This window comes from Lethenteron reissneri, chromosome 43 (genome assembly GCF_015708825.2).
Source record: "Lethenteron reissneri isolate LAM-NWPU_2019-01 chromosome 43, ASM1570882v1, whole genome shotgun sequence".
Lineage (NCBI taxonomy): Eukaryota > Metazoa > Chordata > Hyperoartia > Petromyzontiformes > Petromyzontidae > Lethenteron > Lethenteron reissneri.
Genome location: NC_083821.1, coordinates 2296460 through 2319644, shown reverse-complemented (window position 1 = coordinate 2319644; position 23185 = coordinate 2296460). Strand labels below are relative to the sequence as shown.

At 51.0% G+C, this 23185-nt stretch overlaps 1 protein-coding gene across 1 annotated transcript in view; it reads left to right on the top strand.

The window, feature by feature from the left end:
• The first annotated feature begins 11387 nt into the window (after positions 1-11387).
• LOC133353209 (NIPA-like protein 2) overlaps positions 11388-23185 on the top strand; it is a 31871-nt gene continuing 20073 nt past the window's right edge. The window contains exons 1-3 of the mRNA XM_061569277.1: positions 11388-11634; positions 19023-19091; positions 20423-20594. Of these exons, the coding sequence (XP_061425261.1) occupies positions 11581-11634; positions 19023-19091; positions 20423-20594 (295 nt within the window). The 5' untranslated portion in view covers positions 11388-11580. The remainder of the gene's footprint in view (positions 11635-19022; positions 19092-20422; positions 20595-23185) is intronic.

Here is a 23185-nt window from a genome sequence, read left to right as displayed (position 1 = left end):
AATCACGACATTTTCCGGAACGCTGCTAGTGCTGGCTGGCTTTAAGTGTGAATTATTGGCTTCGAGCTCTGCAGCACCACGAGAAAAATATTGTACGTGTCGACGTGGTAATTCCCACATTATGGCATCGTGGTTACAGCGCTCCGGACTGTTCCGGCTCAAGCCGAGACACAGTTTACGTACGGTGCGTGGAATACGCGCGCGCGTGTGTGTGTGTCAGGTACTACGAACCTGGCGACCCGGGTTCGATTCTCACGGCCAACACCGGTGACGATGATCTGAAACCGGTCCTGGGCCTCGCCTAGGTCGACTCAGCCTCAAATGAGTACCTGGTGCCGTGTGTAAACATCGCCACTAGAGACAAAGGCGGCCGGGCGTGGTGCTGGCCACCCACCCCCTCGTGTGCCACAGCGCCGGCCTTCATAGGTGCTCGCTAACAGCACTTGCCCCAACAGTTTGTAAAGGCTATACGGGGGATCTTTGTCTTTGTTAGGTACTGGGAAGACAAAGGCGGCCCTGCGTGGTGCTGACTACACGACCCCCCTCGTGCATCGTGACAGGCTTACTCAGTGCTCGCTGACTGCACTTCTCTGAGCAATCGGCCTGGCTCCGTAGAGTTTATTTAACTTTGTGTCTATGACTGTGTGTCTGTGTCTTTGATTGTGTGTCTGTGACTGTGTGTCTGTGTGTCTTTGACTGTTTGTCTGTGTGTCTTTCACTGTGTGTCTGTGTGTCTTTGACTGTGTGTCTGTGTGTCTGTGACTGTGTGTCTGTGACTGTGTGTCTGTGTGTCTGTGTGACTGTGTCTGTGTGTCTGTGACTGTGTGTCTGTGACTGTGTGTCTGTGTGTCTGTGTGTCTTTGACTGTGTGTCTGTGACTGTGTGACTGTGTGACTGTGTGTCTGTGACTGTGTGTCTGTGACTGTGTGTCTGTGTGTCTGTGTGACTGTGTCTGTGTGTCTGTGACTGTGTGTCTGTGTGACTGTGTCTGTGTGTCTGTGACTGTGTGACTGTGTGTCTGTGTGTCTTTGACTGTGTGTCTGTGTGTCTGTGACTGTGTGTCTGTGACTGTGTCTGTGTGTCTGTGTGACTGTGTCTGTGTGTCTGTGACTGTGTGTCTGCGACTGTGTGTCAGCCGTCATAGGCGATCGCTAACAGCACTTGCCCCAACAGTCTGTTAAGGCTACACGGGGGATCTTTGTCTTTTTTTCGTGTTTATTTATGGGGAGCGGCAGTGTAGTAGTTGGTGCGTTGCGAAGCCAACCGCACGAGTTCGATTTCCGCTCACGACCCAATTTTCAGTGGCGAATATTCAAACCGGTCCTGGGCCTCCCCTAGGTCAACTCAACCTTAAATGAGTACCTGGCGTGGTGTGTTAACCTGGTGTGGTGTGTACACGTGATTCCTGGGGAGGCGGCCGGGCGTGGTGCTGGCCACCCACCCCCTCGTGTGCCGTGCCGGCCTTCGTAGGTGCTACTCGCTGACAGCACTTGCCCCAACAGTCTGTTAAGTCTGTTAAGGCTATACGGGGGATCTTCGTGTTTGATTACGTGAGTGTATGTGTTTGTTGTTGTTGTTCCACGAGTATGTGTGCGTGCGGGTATAATGCGTGTACGGGGAGCGGTGGCGCAGTGGTTTGCATACTGCGCCATGAACCCCGGCAAGCTGGGTTCAACTCCAGGCCACGGCTCACGGTTGCACATCATGTATCGTCCGCATGGCCTTGCTGCAACATTCGGTTCAGAAACACGGACGTTGACAAAAGTACGAAAAAGACGCGCGTATAAGAGAACGTAAACTAAACGGTGTTTATTTGATCAGGTAAGGCCCACTGAGCTATGTACAGCTCTTTTTCAGAAGCCACCTGGCCACAATTGATAGCTCAGCGAAGTGGCTTATCGCGTGGAAATGTATAACAGACAATTACTGTAAATGCGTGATGTGGAGGGAAAAACCGGAGGACCCGGAGAAAAATCCACGCGACCACGGGGAGAGAGAGAATGACACACAAACTCCAAATATACAGCAGCAGCAGCAGGCGTCAAGATCGGGATCGAACCCACGACCTCCTGTATATCAGGCGAGGTAGTTAACATCTCATAGCCACCGAGGCGAACGTACGCAGGTGAGAAACGCAATTAAAACTGATCATACCAATCAGAATATTTATTTATACTGCAGGAATCCGATGAGCTAGAAAGCTCTTTAATCACAGACGTCCAGTAAGTGAACTTGCCCAGGCCACGGTCGTTGGAAGGAAAGTGGCCGAGGCTAACCACGGAATGGCAGCCAAGGAGTCTGTGTGAGCACACATTAATTTATCGCAGCAATGCCGAGAGACGTACGGGCAGAGGAATTCCAGCAGAGGATTTAACCCACGAGTGCGGCTATGAGAGGCCTGGTAGGTGGTGGGGGGTTCACAGGGACAAACACTTTTGCCATTGCGGGGACTTCTCACTCGTTACGGACCCTTAAGTTAACTCGCGGATCGTAACGTAAAGAGAACGACCGACCCTAAGCGGCAACAATAACCGGCTCCTTAAATTAGTTCGAGACAATTGATCAGCGAATCTATGCGGCCGGAGCTGTCATTGTCAAAGTATTACCTCCCCCCGCCCCTCCCCCTTTCTCCTTTGCAATCCATTATTGTTATAAATGACCGCGTTTATTGTTGTTGTTGTTGTCGTTCATAGGCTGTTAAGACGAGTAAAGTGGGCTTGGGTAGGGCACGTTACCAGGCGGGCCTGGCGAGGATGACAACCACGACGATGCTGATGATGATGATGGATCGGTGTCCGAGACTCACGAGAGAACGTCCGCCCGTGGAGATGGAGCGATGACATCGACTCGTGTGCGGGCTGCTCGGTTGTATTGTGTCACGTGACAGCAGCAGTAGCCTTCATCCAGCAGTGGATTAAGGCTGCTGCTGATGATGACGATGATCCTACACGTATTAACAAAGTACATTTTTTTTACTGATGTTTGGATAATTCGAACACCAATACTTGCTTAAAGTAAAAATAATAATATATATAAACTTGGCCAATCATTGAATCGCCGCCTGCTTCTAAGTAAATTATACATTGATTTGATTGATTCCAATTAAAGTGGTGGATTACGGATTGTCACCTAATCCGTCACGCTCCATTGTCTTAACAACACTCAGATCAAGGGCAAGGAAAGCTTGGATCCATAATCCCTTCGGCTCCGATCCGGCACGGACTTTCGCTCTTTCTCTCGGCCACTCGAGGAGATTTCTTGGCATTTTGTGCACGTTAATTGCGCAAAGCACCATGGGATTTGGGAAAACCAGGACCGTATGAGTGTGCGCGTGTGTGTGGACTGGATGAGTGTGTGCGCGTGTGTGTGGATACGACCTTGGTGTTTATAGACCGTTATATGAGGTCATGAACAGGCATGGAGTTTAATTAAATGATTGGTGTTCCGGAAGAAATAAATTCCATAATTTATATCCACACATATATATAAAATTTAAGAATAACATTAATGAATTAATTATTATTTCAGTCCGAGCAGCGAGTCAGGGGCAGGGTAACCCATAATGGCTTTATTGGAACTCTTCACAATCAATCCGTGATAACAACACAATCCTAATCTCCCCGCAGATGGCCCCACCAAATTAAAATAAACAGTTTGTGGGATTATTTGGCTCACATAATCCATCTTCTCTCAACAAAAATACGCTCACTTTTTGGACAACAACATTGCGTCGGCCATGAAGTTGTCGTTTATTTTCAGGACAAATGAATGATGGGCTTTTGTCTCGCATAGTATGGGCCGTATGTTGAATTTCTTTCACACCGTACGTAGCCAACCGTGCTAATCGTAGATTTATCCATTTTTTATGGATAAACCTCCATTTTCATGGGGTACGGCGGGGGGTGGGGGTCTTGCTTCGGATTTGTTTTGGCGATGTCGCGATTTTCATTGTTTGTTTAATTCATTCAATTATATTCTTGCATTTGGCAGCAAATATGTTTAGGAGCTCGATGCACAATGTATAGGTCTGCTCGCCACGAGAGGTCTTCAGGAGATAGAGAGGGAGTTTGTGTAGATGTGCTGTTCCACCTCTCTGCATCGATAGGAGCGCAGACGGCAGTAGTTTGCGATTTGGTCCAGAGTTTGGTTTGCGTGGCCAAAAGTCGCACTCTGCCTCGTATTTTAATTTTCCATTCATGAGTCAATCACATGTCACAATTGTGAATGACATGTCAATGACATGTCAATTACATGTGACAATTGTCAATGACATGTCAATGACATGTCAATAACATGTGACAATTGTCAATGCTATGTCAATGACATGTCAATAACATGTGACAATTGTCAATGACATGTCAATGGCATGTTAATGACATGTCAATGACATGTCAATGACATGTGACAATTGTCAATGACATGTCAATGACATGTCAATGACATGTGACAATTGTCAATGCCATGTCAATGACATGCCAATGACATGTGACAATTGTCCGCGCCTTTTGGCGGCGAGGTTAGAATGTTTAGTCGCGTGAATCTGTCGCATCTGTTGGTGGTGAATCTACATAAAATCCACATACTGTATATCACAAATCGAGATATTTTACAATGGTGTGCATGTATCGGCTCTGCAATAGAGTTGAATTGTATCATATAGAGCAGTAGTATGAGCCGATAGGATCTACAGTGGGGCGAATCTATATAATCTGCAGTGGTATAGCTAATTAGCAATCAAATGTTAAATATACATAAACATATGATTTAGTGTATGATCATGAACAAGTGGTTCTTAACGGCCCCTGCTCCTTCATCATGGTTGGTGGAGATATATATACTGCCTATACGATGCTACATTCTTATTTGGTTTCATGGATTTTGTAAAAAAAAAAATGCATAAAAAGTGTCTTTGGACAGCGGGAAGTAGACCCTGGTGCAGATGGGGGAAAGAAGACCCCCCCCCCCTTGCCCCCCCACCCACCCCACGTGATTTTTTTTAAGGAATCCAAAAGATTCAGGAAGGCCGTGAAAGGTTCATCGTTAAAGAGGGTGACTGTGTTGAATATTAATGCGTCATTCTACCCGTGTGTGTGTGTGCGTGTGCTTTACAAATGCGGTGTGTCCTCGAATTACCGGGCTAATTCACGGGTGGAATGTGTCGGCATGTTTGTTTTCTGTAATAACCCACGGTGTTACTTCCACAGTTTCTATGAAATTAAACAAAAACATTTTTATTTACCAGGTAAGGCTCGCTGAGCTGTATAGTTCTCTTTCAGAAGCGGCCTGACCATCACAGATAATAGCTCAACGAAGTGGCTTATCACGTGGAAATGCATAGCAGCCAAATAACCTGAATGCATGTTTCTAAATGTGAAGGGGAAAACCGGAGGACGCGGAGAAAATAAACTGGGACCGCCTTGAACCTGGAGACGTAGCTATCAACATGCCACCAATGCACTGCACGCGCGCTATAACTGTATTTGATTTGATTTGTTTGCTTCGGGAGTACGAGTCACAATTCTTCTTGGAAATGTATGTTTAGTCGTTCGGCAAACCGCATCCCGTTATATTCATGCCACTGTGTATCCACACGCACGTGATTGCAAGGGCATGCCGTCCGCGCGATATCGGGGCAGAACTTTGTTGCGCCAGCCTAATTTATTCTGTGGTTTTGGAGAGAGAGAGAGAAAGAAACATTGAAGCTATCAGCTCTCTTGAAGAAAACAACGTGAAACTACGCTCGGTTATCTTCATGGCAAATTAAACAGCACAGCCTTCATCCATCCACGGGGCAGAATCGGCATTAGCAGCAGCAACAGAAGCAGCAGCAGCAGCATCCTCCACAGATCAATGTTTTCGCAGGCTCCAGAGAGAGCTTCATGACCCATGAAAGGGCTGGACCCGCCTGCTACCATCACAGATTCACAATTTTGTGTATGGATTGCACCTATAAGGCATGCCACTGACGCTGGTTTTCCCACCAGCACCGTCATCTGGCAGTCTTCCCGGGACATAAAAAGTCCCCGTTTTTGTAAGCTGGGTAAATAATAATAATACACTGCGAACAAATATTTATCTCCCTTTTCCATAATATATTGGCAGATATCCTTCTCGTCCATTAGTTCAGAGTTGTACCGCGGTCTTAGCGCGTGTTTCTCCGGCATGATGTCGAGACGTTTCAGTGCCCGAAGAAGCTGTCAGCCACGTGCAGCGAAACGTCGGGGGCATCTTGCCGGAACGACACGCGACACAACCTCCCGCCACTAACGGCAAAGCTGTTACCCACAGCACGACTGCGAATACCCCCACACAGTAAGCATTCGCCTACAGATGTGTTCTTTACGCACCCGCGCTGTGGAACCGCGACACCACCGACACCACCACCAACCAACTACAGCAGCTGCAGCAGCAGACACATGCCTCTCTGACCCGCTGGTGCCCTCACGCCACGAGCCTTTCACTCGCAGCAGAAAGCCACCGGCGCTGTGAGACGAGAGAGGAAGCGCCTTTTGGCGTCCTCTGGTCTGACACCGTTTTGAGACGAGGCTCAAAAGAAAGATGTCTCTGGTGTGGGCCAATCAGTTTCAAGGACAATGCCACAGATATTATCAGTGTGTTTTTTTTGCATTTTGACCACAAGTATTGTGGTCAATGCAGACATGATTTCTTGTCAAAAGTTTCAGATTGGTTGTTTTAACATCTTAACACCTGTTTTGTTGCCAGAAAAAAAGGGGAAAACCTATTCTCGGAAAATGAAAAGTCACGTTTTGTGGTGGCGGGAGTATTCGTGTGCTGGCTGGATAGTTAGTTAGGGTTAAGAGTAGAGTTAGTACTTGGGGCTGGTTGGTTAGGGGTTATAGGTAGAACTAGTACTAGTGGCGTGTTGGCAAGTTAGTTAGTGGTTAGAGGTAGAGTTAGTACTAGTGACTAGTTAGTTAGTGGTTATAGTAGAATTAGTACTCGTAGATGGTGGTCTCTCAAGGACAACCACCGTGACATTTCTACAAAGAAAGTGCTGTATTTGTTGTATCCACCCTTGGGCGATGATGGACTAAGCTGGCCTGGATGCAGCAGCAAATACTTTTTGAATGCTGCGTCCGTAGTGATGCACAACCACGAAAGCACAGGTCGTCAACACATTCGTCAAATATATAATTGGCGACGTTTCAGGCAATGCCCCTTCGTCAGAGCACAAGGGCCACAAGGGACGATTGAGGTTGTACAGCGCTGGCATTCCATGCTGCTCCACGTATCTGCGCTCCCAATGTCTTCACCAACCCCGCACGGACAAACGCGGTGGTGAGGTATGGTGAAGCGAGGGATCAAATGACCCCCACGATCGCACGGCGTGGCGAAGGCCCTCATCCAGCAGTAGATCGGCGATGCAATGTTCACAGGGCAGCATCGAGCCGTCGTCATCCAACGGCACAGCGAGAGAATAAAATCATCGGCCGACCGACAAAATCACCCGAGCAGAGGATCTGCCCGTTTCTGGAAGAAAGTGTGGGTGAATTTTGACTTGAAGCTTTCGTTCTAGAGTTGAAACTTTCGTAACTGCAAGGATTCATACTCTTCGGTTTTTTCGGTAAAGTCACGTAGGTGAAAAAAATATAAATTATATCAGTTAAATTACGACGTTTCGGAGGCAACACAAGTCTCCGTCTTCAGGTGGGACCGTCACAGCTAAATTTATTACTATTTCATTTTATTATTTTTCTACCTACGTGACTTTACCGAAAAAACCTAAGAGTATGAATCCTTGCAGTCATGAAAGTTTCAAATCTAGAATTACCCTTGATACAGTAAATTTAGCTGTGACGGTCCCACCTGAAGACGGGGACTTGTGTTGCCTCCGAAACGTCGTGATTTAATTGATTTATTTTCATTTATTAGTATTTTATTTTATTATTTTTTACCTACTGACTTTACCGAAAAAACCTAAGGGTTTGAAGCTTTCGTGACTGCAGGCATTCATATTCCTTGGGTCTTTCGGCAAAGTCACGTAGATAGGTTCAAAGAAAATAACAAAAAATAAAAAAATCTACGACGTTTCGCTCGCAACACAAGAATATAAAAAAGTGTCGGTGCAGCGCCGCTTTGTGGACGAGTGGGAGATGGTCACCACTCGTGTTTTTTACGATTATAACACTCAGTATGAATGCATCAAATCATGCGTGGGAAGCACACGTAATAGTTGATTAATGATACATTTTTATGGAAGTTTTTATTTATTTTTTAAAAACTTGTCATTCAGAAAACATTTTTAGAAATTATGGAATAATCGATTCATACAAATATTAAACCTTGACTTCAAGCTTTCGTGACTGCAGGAATCCATATTATTTGGGTCTTTCGGTAAAGTCACGTAGATAGGTTCAAAGAAAATAACAAAACAACAAAAAACTACGACGTTTCGATCGCAACACAAGCGGTCGTCATCGTCACTATTGATGGATGCAAATAATATTTTAAAAAACCGATTAATCAAACAAATGATCTATAATCTACTCATCACCATTCAACGATATACGAAATTATAGTATTCACTAACAACAAACTAATCTACTCATCACCATTCATCAATACAAATAATCGAATCAATAATCACTTTTTTGTGCAATTTTTTTATTTATATCTTTATTCATTTTTTATTTTGCTTTCGAGTATGCTTGTTCGTAGCTGTATATAGGATTTGGTCCTCATATATAATTAATGGGGTGCCACGGTGGCTAGGAGACGTTAACTACCTCGCCTGCTATATAGTAGTGTGTGGGTTCGATCCCAATCCCGACCCTGACGCCTGCTGTAAATGTGGAGTTTAGATGTCTCTCTCCCCGTGGTCCCGTGGATTTTGCTCCGTGCCCTCTGGTTCCCCCCCCCGCTACACATTTTAGAATCAACATCACGCGTTCCGGAGTATTTGGCTGCTATACATTACCGAGTGATGATAAGCCACTTCATGTTGGGCTATCATTTGTGGCCAGGTCGCTTCTGAAACAAGAGTTGTGTAACTCAACGAGCCTTACCTGGTAAAAAGAAAAATAGTTGATCGTTTAAAAAAATATATAATGTACCGTCGTTAGCGATCGGAGCGGCTGACAACTCTGAACTCTCCCATCAGTGGTCAAACCACGTGCGCCGCCTAGCGGCTCCCGCGTGAAGGCCCCGAGCCCACGTGCGCGTGTGATCCCCCATTGCGCGGGGACTGGGGCACTCGCCCCATGTTAAACACGTTGTCCTGCGGAGGGAGCTGGCAGGAAAGTTGGGTTGCTCAAGGGTCAACGGCGGCGTGGTGTATTCCGCAAATATGCCCGACTGTGAGGGCGGGCACAAGCCGGCGTGAGTAGGTTAAACGTTGAGTTTTATAAGGGCACTACGGGGTGACCAGCCCCACCCCACCCTCCCCACCCAGCCCCTCACCACCCTCCCCACGCAGCCACTCCCCACCCTCCCCTCTCCACCCAGCCCCACCCCTCCCATTTTTGGACGCACGACGGACGGACGGACACAATAATCCCCTGTGGGCTGGTGTAACCAGGAGGTTCCTACCAGTAACATCGACTCTGTGGTGGTGGTGGTGAGCGGTAGCTGTAGTAGCGGTTCGCGCGCTCTGCAATACGAAACCGACGACGGACCGAGATCGATTACCGCTCACGGCTCAACCATCGGTGACGATTATCTGAACCAGTTCTGGGCCTCCCCTAGGTCGACTCGGCCTCAAATGAGTACCTGGCGCGGTGTGTAGTAAACATCGCCACCGGGAGAGACAAAGGCGACAAGGGCGTGGTGGTGTTGGCACAGTTCCGGCCTTCATGGGTGCTGCTGCTACTCGCTAACAGCACTTGCCCCAACAGTCTGTTAAGGCTATACGGGGGATCTTTGTCTTTGTGTGAGTGTCACGGAGAGAGAGAGACGAGGATGGAGAAGATGGCTCAACAAAACTCTTCCTATCAGCACCTCCTCGTATAAACAATCATATCAAGCGTCGCGTCTCTGTGCAGGAGAACAATAACATTGATAGCTGACGATAAGTCGTGTTCTGTCCACTGCTGGATGGAGGCCTCCCCCACGTACGCCGTCGCTGGCCTGGCTATACGGGGGATCTTTGGTGGGGAGCGGGATTTTTGGTGGGAGGGGGGTCTGTGGTGGTGTGGCTGACTCTATGGTGGTGTGGTTGGCTCTGTGGTGGTGTGGTGGGAACTGTGGTGGTGTGATTGACCCTGTGTTGGTGTGGCTGACTCTGTGGTGGTGTTTGTGGTGGTGTGACTGACCCTGTGGTGGTGTGGCTGACTCTGTGGTGGTGTGGTGGGAAACTGTGGTGGTGTGGTTGACCCTGTGTTGGTGTGGCTGAATCTGTGGTGGTGTTTGTGGTGGTGTGGCTGACCCTGTGTTGGTGTGACTGGCTCTGTGGTGGTGTCTGTGGTGGTGTGGCTGACTCTGTGTTGGTGTGGCTGCCTCTGTGTTGGTGTGGCTGACTCTGTGGTGGTGTCTGTGGTGGTGTTGCTGACCCTGTGTTGGTGTGGTTGACCCTGTGTTGGTGTGGTTGACCCTGTGTTGGTGTGGCTGCCTCTGTGTTGGTGTGGCAGTCTCTGTGTTGTTGGTGTGGTTGAACTCTGTGTTGGTGTGGCTGACTCTGTGTTGATGTCTGTGTTGGTGTGGCTGCCCCTGTGTTGGTGTGGCTGCCTCTGTGTTGGTGTGGCTGACTCTGTGTTGGTGTGACTGTCTCTGTGTTGGTGTGGCTGTCTCTGTGTTGGTGTGGCTGACTCTGTGTTGGTGTGGCTGCCTCTGTGTTGGTGTGGCTGACTCTGTGTTGGTGTGACTGTCTCTGTGTTGGTGTGGCTGACTCTGTGTTGGTGTGGCTGCCTCTGTGTTGGTGTGGCTGACTCTGTGTTGGTGTGACTGTCTCTGTGTTGGTGTGGCTGTATCTGTGTTGGTGTGGCTGACTCTGTGTTGGTGTGACTGTCTCTGTGTTGGTGTGGCTGTATCTGTGTTGGTGTGGCTGACTCTGTGTTGGTGTGGCTACCTCTGTGTTGGTGTGGCTGACTCTGTGTTGGTGTGACTGTCTCTGTGTTGGTGTGGCTGTCTCTGTGTTGGTGTGGCTGCCCCTGTGTTGGTGTGGCTGACCCTGTATTGGTGTGGTTGACCCTGTGTTGGTGTGGCTGTCTCTGTGTGTTGGTGTGGTTGCCCCTGTGTTGGTGTGGCTGACCCTGTATTGGTGTGGTTGACCCTGTGTTGGTGTGGCTGACTCTGTGTGTTGGTGTGGCTGCCCCTGTGTTGGTGTGGTTGACCCTGTGTTGGTGTGGCTGTCTCTGCGTGTCTGTCCGCTTGAGGCTTCACCGGTGCCGCGTGACGTCACCGCGAGCTGAGACCGCCCCCAGAATCCAAGAGGGCGGCGGGGACGAGGCCTAGTGTGGTGATAGCCGGCCGGGCAGGCGGGCGGGCAGGCGGGCTGACTGCCACCGCTGTCTCTCTCTCTCTCTCGTTGTTAGCAAGTTGGCACGCGTTGGAGGGGGTTGTTTCATTGTTTTATTCTCAAAGCTGAAGGTTCTTAAACGATTTTAAAGTTCCCACGTCCGGGCGATGACGGGGGAGGCCGCGGAGGCGCCCACACCGACCGCGCCCGCGGACGAGTGGGTGAGTCCCGGCGGCTGCTGCTACAACAACCACCACCCTCGCCACCACCACCTTCATCACCACCACCACCCTCACCACCACCCTCACCACCACCACCCTCACCACCACCACCACCACCACCACCCTCACCACCCCCACCACCCTCACCACCACCCTCACCACCACCCTCACCACCACCCTCACCACCACCCTCACCACCACCCTCACCACCACCACCACCCTCACCACCTCCACCACCCTCACCACCCTCACCACCCCCACCACCCTCACCACCAGCCTCACCACCACCACCCTCACCACCCTCGCCACCACCACCACCCTCACCACCACCACCCTCTCCACCCTCGCCACCACCACCCTCGCCACCACCCTCACCACCACCACCACTACCCTCACCACCACCACGACCCTCACCACCACCACCCTCACCACCACCACCCTCACCACCACCACCCTCACCACCACCACCCTCACCACCACCCTCGCCACCACCCTCGCCACCACCACCCTCGCCACCACCACCCTCTCCACCCTCACCACCACCACCACCCCCACCACCACCACCACCACCACCCTCACCACCACCATCCTCTCCACCACCACCCTCACCACCACCACCACCCTCACCACCACCCTCACCACCACCACCCTCACCACCACCCTCACCACCACCACCACCCTCACCACCACCACCACCACCACCACCCTCACCACCACCACCACCCTCACCACCACCACCACCCTCACCACCACCACCACCCTCACCACCACCACCACCCTCACCACCCTCACCACCCCCACCACCCTCACCACCAGCCTCACCACCACCCTCACCACCACCACCACCACCCTCACCACCACCACCACCACCCTCACCACCACCACCACCCTCACCACCAGCCTCACCACCACCACCCTCACCACCACCACCACTACCCTCACCACCACCACCCTCACCACCACCACCACCCTCACCACCACCACCACCCTCACCACCACCACGACCCTCACCACCACCACCACCCTCACCACCACCACCCTCACCACCACCACCCTCACCACCACCACCCTCACCACCACCACCCTCACCACCACCACCCTCACCGCCACCCTCACCACCACCACCCTCACCACCACCCTCACCACCACCACCCTCTCCACCACCACCACCCTCAGCTCCACCACCACCCTCAGCACCACCCTCACCACCACCACCACCGCCACCCTCACCACCTCCACCACCCTCCCCACCCTCACCACCCCACCACCCTCACCACCCTCACCACCAGCCTCACCACCACCACCCTCACCACCCTCGCCACCCCCACCACCCTCACCACCACCACCCTCTCCACCCTCGCCACCACCACCCTCGCCACCACCCTCACCACCACCACCACCACCCTCACCACCACCACCCTCACCACCACCACCCTCACCACCACCACCCTCACCACCACCCTCACCACCACCCTCGCCACCACCCTCGCCACCACCACCCTCTCCACCCTCACCACCACCACCACCCTCACCACCACCACCACCACCACCACCCTCACCACCACCATCCTCACCACCACCACCCTCACCACCACCACCACCCTCACCGCCACCACCACCACCACCCTCACCACCCCCCTCACCACCACCACCACCACCCCCCTCACCACCACCACCACCCTCACCACCACCACCACCCTCACCACCCTCACCACCCCCACCACCCTCACCACCACCCTCACCACCACCCTCACCACCACCACCACCCTCACCACCACCACCACCCTCACCACCACCACCACCCTCACCAGCCACACCACCACCACCCTCACCACCACCACCTCTACCCTCACCACTACCACCCTCACCACTACCACCCTCACCACCACCCTCGCCACCACCACCCTCGCCACCACCACCCTCTCCACCACCACCACCACCCTCACCACCACCACCACCCTCACCACCACCACCACCCTCACCACCACCACCCTCACCACCACCACCCTCACCACCACCACCCTCACCACCACCATCCTCACCACCACCACCCTCACCACCACCACCACCCTCACCGCCACCCTCACCACCACCACCCTCACCACCACCCTCACCACCACCACCCTCTCCACCACCACCACCCTCAGCTCCACCACCACCCTCAGCACCACCACCACCCTCAGCACCACCCTCACCACCACCACCCTCGCCACCACCACCCTCACCACCACCACCACCCTCAGCACCACCACCACCACCACCCTCACCACCACCACCCTCACCACCACCATCCTCACCACCACCACCCTCACCACCACCACCCTCACCACCACCACCACCCTCACCGCCACCCTCACCACCACCACCCTCACCACCACCCTCACCACCACCACCACCCTCACCACCACCACCACCACCCTCACCACCACCACCACCCTCACCACCCTCACCACCCCCACCACCCTCACCACCAGCCTCACCACCACCCTCACCACCACCACCACCCTCACCACCACCACCACCCTCACCACCACCACCACCCTCACCACCACCACCCTCACCACCCCCACCACCCTCACCACCAGCCTCACCACCACCACCCTCACCACCACCACCACTACCCTCACCACCACCACCCTCACCACCACCACCCTCACCACCACCCTCACCACCACCACCCTCTCCACCCTCACCACCACCACCCTCACCACCACCACCCTCACCACCACCACCACCCTCACCACCACCACCCTCACCACCACCACCCTCACCACCACCACCCTCACCACCACCACCCTCACCACCACCACCACCACCCTCACCACCACCCCCACCACCACCACCCTCACCACCACCCTCACCACCACCACCCTCTCCACCACCACCACCCTCAGCTCCACCACCACCCTCAGCACCACCACCACCCTCAGCACCACCCTCACCACCACCACCCTCGCCACCACCACCCTCACCCTCAGCACCACCCTCAGCACCACCCTCACCACCACCACCACCACCCTCACCACCACCACCCTCTCCACCCTCGCCACCACCACCCTCGCCACCACCCTCACCACCACCACCACTACCCTCACCACCACCACCCTCACCACCACCACCCTCACCACCACCACCCTCACCACCCCCCTCACCACCACCCTCGCCACCACCCTCGCCACCACCACCCTCTCCACCCTCACCACCACCACCACCCTCACCACCACCACCACCACCACCACCCTCACCACCACCATCCTCACCACCACCACCCTCACCACCACCACCACCCTCACCGCCACCACCACCACCACCCTCACCACCACCCTCACCACCACCACCACCACCACCCTCACCACCACCACCACCCTCACCACCACCACCACCCTCACCACCCTCACCACCCCACCACCCTCACCACCACCCTCACCACCACCACCACCCTCACCACCACCACCACCCTCACCACCACCACCACCCTCACCACCAGCCTCACCACCACCACCCTCACCACCACATCACCTCCACCCTCACCACTACCACCCTCACCACTACCACCCTCACCACCACCCTCGCCACCACCACCCTCGCCACCACCACCCTCTCCACCCTCACCACCACCACCCTCACCACCACCACCACCCTCACCACCACCACCACCCTCACCACTACCACCCTCACCACCACCACCCTCACCACCACCACCCTCACCACCACCATCCTCACCACCACCACCCTCACCACCACCACCACCCTCACCGCCACCCTCACCACCACCACCCTCACCACCACCCTCACCACCACCACCCTCTCCACCACCACCACCCTCAGCTCCACCACCACCCTCAGCACCACCACCACCCTCAGCACCACCCTCACCACCACCACCCTCGCCACCACCACCCTCACCACCACCACCACCCTCAGCACCACCACCACCACCACCCTCACCACCACCACCCTCACCACCACCACCCTCACCACCACCACCCTCACCACCACCACCCTCACCACCACCACCACCCTCACCGCCACCCTCACCACCACCACCCTCACCACCACCCTCACCACCACCACCACCCTCACCACCACCACCACCACCCTCACCACCACCACCACCCTCACCACCCTCACCACCCCCACCACCCTCACCACCAGCCTCACCACCACCCTCACCACCACCACCACCCTCACCACCACCACCACCCTCACCACCACCACGACACTCACCACCACTACCCTCACCACCACCACCACCCTCACCACCAGCGACACTCACCACCACCACCCTCACCACCACCACCACTACCCTCACCACCACCACGACACTCACCACCACGACCCTCACCACCACCCTCGCCACCACCACCCTCTCGACACTCACCACCACGACCCTCACCACCACCACCCTCACCACCACCACGACCCTCACCACCACCACCCTCACCACCACCACCCTCACCACCACCATCCTCACCACCACCACCCTCACCACCACCACCACCACCCTCACCGCCACCCTCACCACCACCACCCTCACCACCACCCTCACCACCACCACCCTCTCCACCACCACCACCCTCAGCTCCACCACCACCCTCAGCACCACCACCACCCTCAGCACCACCCTCACCACCACCACCCTCGCCACCACCACCCTCACCCTCAGCACCACCCTCAGCACCACCCTCACCACCACCACCACCACCCTCACCGCCACCACCCTCGCCACCACCACCCTCTCCACCACCACCACCATAATTATTAATCAGTTCATCTGTTATGTATCTGAGGAAGGCGATAGCAACGGGTTGTACTTTATTCGTTACTGCAATAGCTACGGACAGTGCAATGTTATGCACAAATCAAATTGGCACCGTGCCCAATCGAAGCGTTGCGACGCACTTATTTAGACGATCTGTCCGGTAACGATGATCATGATGATGACATACCGCGTCAACCCACACGGTTCACCCCGTCTTCTTGTGCAGGGAGATTGAGTTCTCAGGTCCATACGGGCGTACAGCCGTTTCAAATCGGGCACAAAAATAGGTGTCTATCTGTGTGTTTCTCCCTTGTGATGGGACTTGAAAGGATGAACGTTGAGATGTATAAGGGGCACGGGGTGACCAATAAGGTCTGCATTGGTCTGTAATAAGGCAAGGCACTGACAAGGGGTTGACAGGTATGTGATGATGATATTGTTGGCAATGGTGGAGATTGTTACATTTACGTCATGTGCCTGCTCCAACGAGGTTGGTTGGAGGCCATACTCATCAGGGGGCTGATGATGATGATGGTAATCAGCATGGCTGGTGATAGCGATTGGTGGTGATGGTTGGTACGGACCAAAGTCAACGCGTTTCCCAAGCTCGGTTGGCTTGGGGCGATGCTCGCCACGTTCATTAGGGGGACACGAGCTTGTGATACAATCCACGTTTCTGAGTCCAGGATTCATCTTTCCATGGGTCAATCGTTGTTGATCTCTCTCGCACAACGTATTACCTATTTTAGCGAACGAGACGTGCGATGATGGGTCGTCAATTCCTGACCCCAGGGTTTAAACTGATGAACCCATATTTTTGTGTTTGCTAGTCCAGTGCACTGACGTCAGAGCCATGCGGCTGGATCAAGAAAGAACATTGTTGTTTTATTATGGTTACAACACATGCCACCGTAACTGGGTTTACGTGTTTAGTGTACGAGATGGGGGGGGGGGAGGCCGATTGTGGATACGGGCATCGGTCGGATTGGTCTCCACGAGTCTGGCGATCGAGGAATGGGGAGGACCCTAATGCCAAGATGATGATCGGTGGCTTTGGCCTGGCTGACTTTTTGACGAAAGAAAAAATGTGAACGTGGAAAGGAAGGGGTAAAATGTGTGTCCTTTAGAGAGAACAAAAAATAAATATTCTGCTCATGAGGAGCATGAACATGTGCACATCTGTTATGCGCGGCGAAAGGGATGGTGGTTTAGGGCAGGGGTCGGCAACCAAAATAACAAGAAGAGCCATTTCTTTCCAATTCGGTACAAAATGCAGTATTTCAAGAGCCGCAATGCATCTGAGTACATACGTACTCATCGTCAAGAAGCAGCCCGTAAAGAGCCGCATGCGGCTCCGGAGCCGTAGGTTGCCGACCCCTGGTTTAGGGGGAACAAGACACTCAGCCCGGCACCACTGAGATCCAAAGTTGTTTGAACCGGGTTCTCCACTGCACCACGGTCTCAGTCCAGTCACCAATAACTGCACACAAAAAACATAGCTTTGTATTTTGTTTCTTTCACCCAATTAAGGTAACTTGCAGCTCGAAGAATAAAAAAAATACTTTCTAATGAACATTTTTTCTGAGCAGCTACATGTGATAAAGTCCATGAACATACAGCTCTCAGGATGACTGTACAATGAAAACAAGACGGTACTCTTTCTTTCGCATGGGATGCTGCCATGGTATAACGGCTAGCCACATGACTTGCAGTTCATAGGTCGCTGAATATATCTCCCAGCGCAGCAGGTGAAACACATAGACACTTCTTCTTGGTTCTTTCGGTAAAGTCACGTAGAATGGAAATAATAAAATAATAAAAATAAAACATAAAAAAATAACTCTCACTACGTTTCGGCCACAACGCACAGACTCTGTCTACTCGACAGACCTGCTCTCCACCTGAGGACGGCTGCTTGCGTTGTGGCCGAAACGTCGTGAGAGTTATTTTATTATGTTTTATTATTTTATTATTTCCATTCTACGTGACTTTACCGAAAGAACCAAGAAGATGAATCCCTGCAGTCACGAAAGCTTTAAATCGAAATTTAAATAGACACTTTTCTTAAATCTCCCTGCCTCTGTCCACCAAACAGTCTAAATGGATAGACCACAGTCGCTCGGCAGGTCATGTGTGGTGGAGTTCAGTGTGGCTAGTTCTTCTACCTCTTCTAAGACTTGCGGACGGTGTGGAACAGTAGGCCAAATACCCTCTAAAGGGGCTCTTTCGAGCTCCCTCTCATTGCATGAGCAGGAAATTGCAGGGCTGCACCTTTAACTTTTGTAGTCTAATGAACATGTTTTTCATTATCCATATTTTAGTTTGATCTGGGCTAGCCCTCCTCTCCCCCATTTCCCCTGAATAATTCAGAATTAATAAGAATACTTTCATTATTATATAGCGTCATTCACGCTAATAGCATCCCACAATGCTGTACCTTAATTATATATATCTGTACCAAATCCCATATACAACCACAACCAGGCAAATTAAAATCCTACTACCAAGCAAAATAAAAAATAATAATAGACAAAAGGCACAACAACACAGGTTATCACAGCAACTATTTCTCTGACGTCTTCTCAGCTGAAAGCCTGTGAATGATGAACGTTCTTGTGCCCTGCAGAACCAACTGATCGGATGTCTGCTCATCGTGTGCTGTAACCTCCTTCTGAGCGGGGCGTTCTCTCTGCAGGTGAGTGTCACTGCGTGCGCGCCACTTGACACAAGGATTGCTCATCCATGATCACAATTATAAAAAAAAAATCATCCTTGACGGGATCCATTCTCGATTCCAATTGTCGTGGAATCTTAAATAAAATAGATTCCCCTCTGCGATGCATAAACCCACGCATTTTGACTCATGTTAAGCCAAAGGCCCGCCACCGAAGAGATGGAGTGATGAAATCAGCTAATTGTCAGGTGCTAGATGGATCATTATATCCCTGGTGCCCAAGAGGTGGCGGCAGTTTCGAGAGGCCTTCATCCTGTGGCATTGCACAGTTCCATGTTGTTAAAATATTGATTGATGAGCACAGAATTGAGAGAGATTTTAATCTAGATTTGAAGCTTTCGTGACTGCAAGTATTCATATTCTTAGGTTTTCGGTAAAGTCACGTGGGTAAAAAAAATAAAAATTAATAAAAGTAAAATAAAAATAAAATAAAAATCACGACGTTGTGTTGCCTCCGAAACGTCGTGATTTTTAATTTTATTTTACTTTTATTAATTTAAATTTTTTTACCTACGTGACTTTACCGAAAACCTAAGAATATAAGATTTTAATCTGACTTCTGCATCTTGTGTAAGGGTTTGTTTCCAGGATGCGTATGGGTTAAAGGCAGTGGTTTGTGGTGTAACAACCCGGGAAATGTTTACGCTTAGTTTGCAGTCTTAATTCCGTGCACACTCAGCAAAAACGAAGCACTCGAGGGATTTTCTTTACGACTGACCACAGGTCACGGATAGTAGCAGGACTTCATATCAGCTGGGTGTGTCTAGGTCAGCGACTCACAAATATATCTCTGCACCTGGGGCACCACATGCAGTAACACCTCTCGCGATGACTGTGGCTACAACAGAGAGGCTTCTAGTCGCATGCACCCCTACTCCAGTCTACCAGCGACCTAGAAAAATGTATCCCTGGACCGTAAGCATATAGCAGTATTGATTCACAGATTTAGCATAGATTTATGTGCTCAAGATGAATGCATTGAGATGTGTGGGTAAGATTTAATCATATTTAATTCATGCAAATTACATGCTAATGTTACATTTAAGCTTGTGGAGCGAACAAAGTTGTATAAATGAGACCGAATAAACAATAAAAATATCCAAATTAAATACTAAAAACGAGATAAAAAGGAGTTGAACCACGACTTCGCATTCTGCCAATTCTTCAAATGTTTACTATGACCCAAATGTTCACAACGACCCCTGACCTCACCCCCTCTGCCCCTGTCACTGACTGCCCCTTGTGTTCCTGACCTCGCCCCCTCTGCCCCCACCTCTGCTGCCCCAATGTAGAAGAGCGTGCACGTGCGTGCCGGGCTGGGCAAGTGCGCTCACCCGTACGCCAAGAGCCCCGCGTGGCGCCTCGGTCTGGTGCTCATGGTCCTGGGCGAGACGGGAAGCTTCGTCGCGTACGGGTTTGCGCCCATCATCCTGCTGGCGCCCGTCGCCGCCATCTCCATCGTGGGTAAGACCTGTGTGGACAAATCTTCCATCTTATAAGCTAGCTAGCTATAAGCTAGAATTGTCAGCTATAAGCTAGCTAGCTTTGCTATATATATTTTTTTCATTTTTTACCAGGTAAGGCCCACTGAGCTGTATAGCTCTTTTTCAGATGCGACACTGGCCACTAATGATAACTCAACGAAGTGGCTTATCGTGTGGAAATTTAGCGCAGGTCATATACTCAAACGCATGTTTCTAAATGTGGAAGGAAAAACCGGAGGACCTTGGGAGCAATCGACACAACCACGGGGAGAACACGCAAACTCCAAATATACAGCAGCAGGCGTCAGGGTCTGGATCGAACCCACGACCTCCTGCGCACCAGGCGAGGTAGTTAACATCTCCTAGCCACTGTGATGATGATGAGAGAGAGAGAGACACGCAAACTCCAAATATACAGCAGCAGCATGTGTCAGGGTCTGGATCGAACCCACGACCTCCTGCACACCAGGCGAGGTAGTTAACATCTAACCACCGTGATGATGATGATGATGATGAGAGAGAGAGACGCAAACTCCAAATATACAGCAGCAGCAGGCGTCAGGGTCTGGATCGAACCCACGGCCTCCTGCATGCCAGGCAACGGTGATAACATCTCGCCACGGAGGCCGCTGTGTCCTTGGGCAACAAGCGATAGAGTCCTTCGTCTGTCTCTTTCACCGAAGAGCCGCTGGAATCGCATCCACGTCAGGCCTCTACATTTGAATACCTCCACTGTTTTCACGTATGTCCTCCGCCTCTGTTGCCTACTGGACATCTGTGGAAATGAGCTTTATTGCTCATAGGATTCCTCCAGTATAAATATTCAGATTCTTCAACTATAGCTGTCATTGCTTTTTAGAGAAAAGCTCACACCGAATTCCCGTCACCCCATTTGGGACAGAATGCGCTCCGGTCTCTGTGTTTATAATGGCTCTGGGCTCCCTATGGGGGACAGGCGCAGTGTAATAATTGTAATGATGACTAGAAACATCACGCTTTAATTTCCTCCCCCCATGAAGATTATTACGTTACCCAGATTTTAGATTATGTTACAAAGCTACTGGTCAACTTGCAACTCAAAAACGAATGGGAAGGGAGTTTAAAATTGTTGCAAATCTTCTGTGATTCACATGTCGCAAAATTAAAGTAAATTTTTACAAGGCCCTGTCTCTACCAGTACCTAAAACTATAGGCTACTAGATACACGATCATTTATAATAATGTAATAATTGTCCCTGATGAATAATCATAATACAATTAGAATCGATTCATGTATTATGTTAACATATTAACTGTACCTATTTAAGGAAGCCTAATCAGGTGACATGGTTACTCTCAATTTCAGGATTCCCATTTTAAGCATGGGGATAACATGTGTATTCGTATTTTTTCCTTATAAGCTAGCTAGCTATAAGCTAGAATTATAATGTTTGAGTAGACTGTATGATATTAACATTGCTTGATCTGGAAAAGCAATTGCCTTCAAAGAAATGCAGTGCAGGAAAACACATGGTCGATCACACTTGCGTGACAAAGTCCACGCCACCGCCAATGTTTGACAAGTCTTTGAATGGAAGGGGTTGTTGAAGGCTTCAGCAGGTCATAAATATATATGCAGAGGTGTTAAACTATTCAGGAAGCTGCTGCGGTGTAATTTTTATTGCATTGGACTTAAACTAAAACTATAAACTAAACTGTTTTTGTTTTGATTTGTCTTTTTACCAGGTAAGGCCCACTGAGCTACAGTAAAACCTTGGATTGCGAGCATAATTCGTTCCGGAAACGTGCTTGTAATCCAAAGCACTCGTATATCAAAGCGAATTTCCCCATAAGAAATAATGGAAACTCAGATGATTCGTTCCACAACCCCAAAATATTCATGTAAAAATTATTAATACAAAATACCATTTTATATTTTTATTATTTAAATGTAATATAAAGTAATCAAATGTATTAATTACATTTAATCGTGGCTGGTGTGAGGGAGACGAGAGAGAGGAGAGGAGGAGGGGGCCATTTTTCCAGTACAGTTACTAAAGAATAGTCACTACACTTGGACACAAAATAATAAAATGCTTTACGCACACACACACGTGGTCACAACACTAGTAAACAGTGTACGCTCGCACGGATGTTGACTATACGAGTGAGGCACGTCGGCTGAGACCAAGCATGGGAGACGATTACCCACAATCCTGCAGCGAGAGAGAGAGAAGAACCATCGGTTCAGTTGTGATCACGTGACGCTCGGCAGACAAAGCGTATACTGTACGTACTACTCGTATTGCAAGACCTCGTTCGTTTATTAAGTTAAAATTTATCAAAAAATGTAGCTCGTCTTGCAAAACACTCACAGACCAAGTTACTCGCAATCCAAGGTTTTACTGTATGTATATAGCTCTTTTTCAGAAGTGAGCTGGTCACAAAATGATAGCTCAACAAAGTGGCTCTGTTGAGCTCCCACGACCTCCCGTATACCGGGCGAGGTAGTTAACATCTCTTTGCCACCATGGCGCCCCTTGCAATCCAGAGGTCGCTTGCTTGATTCCATTTGCGGTTGAAACGATGGTG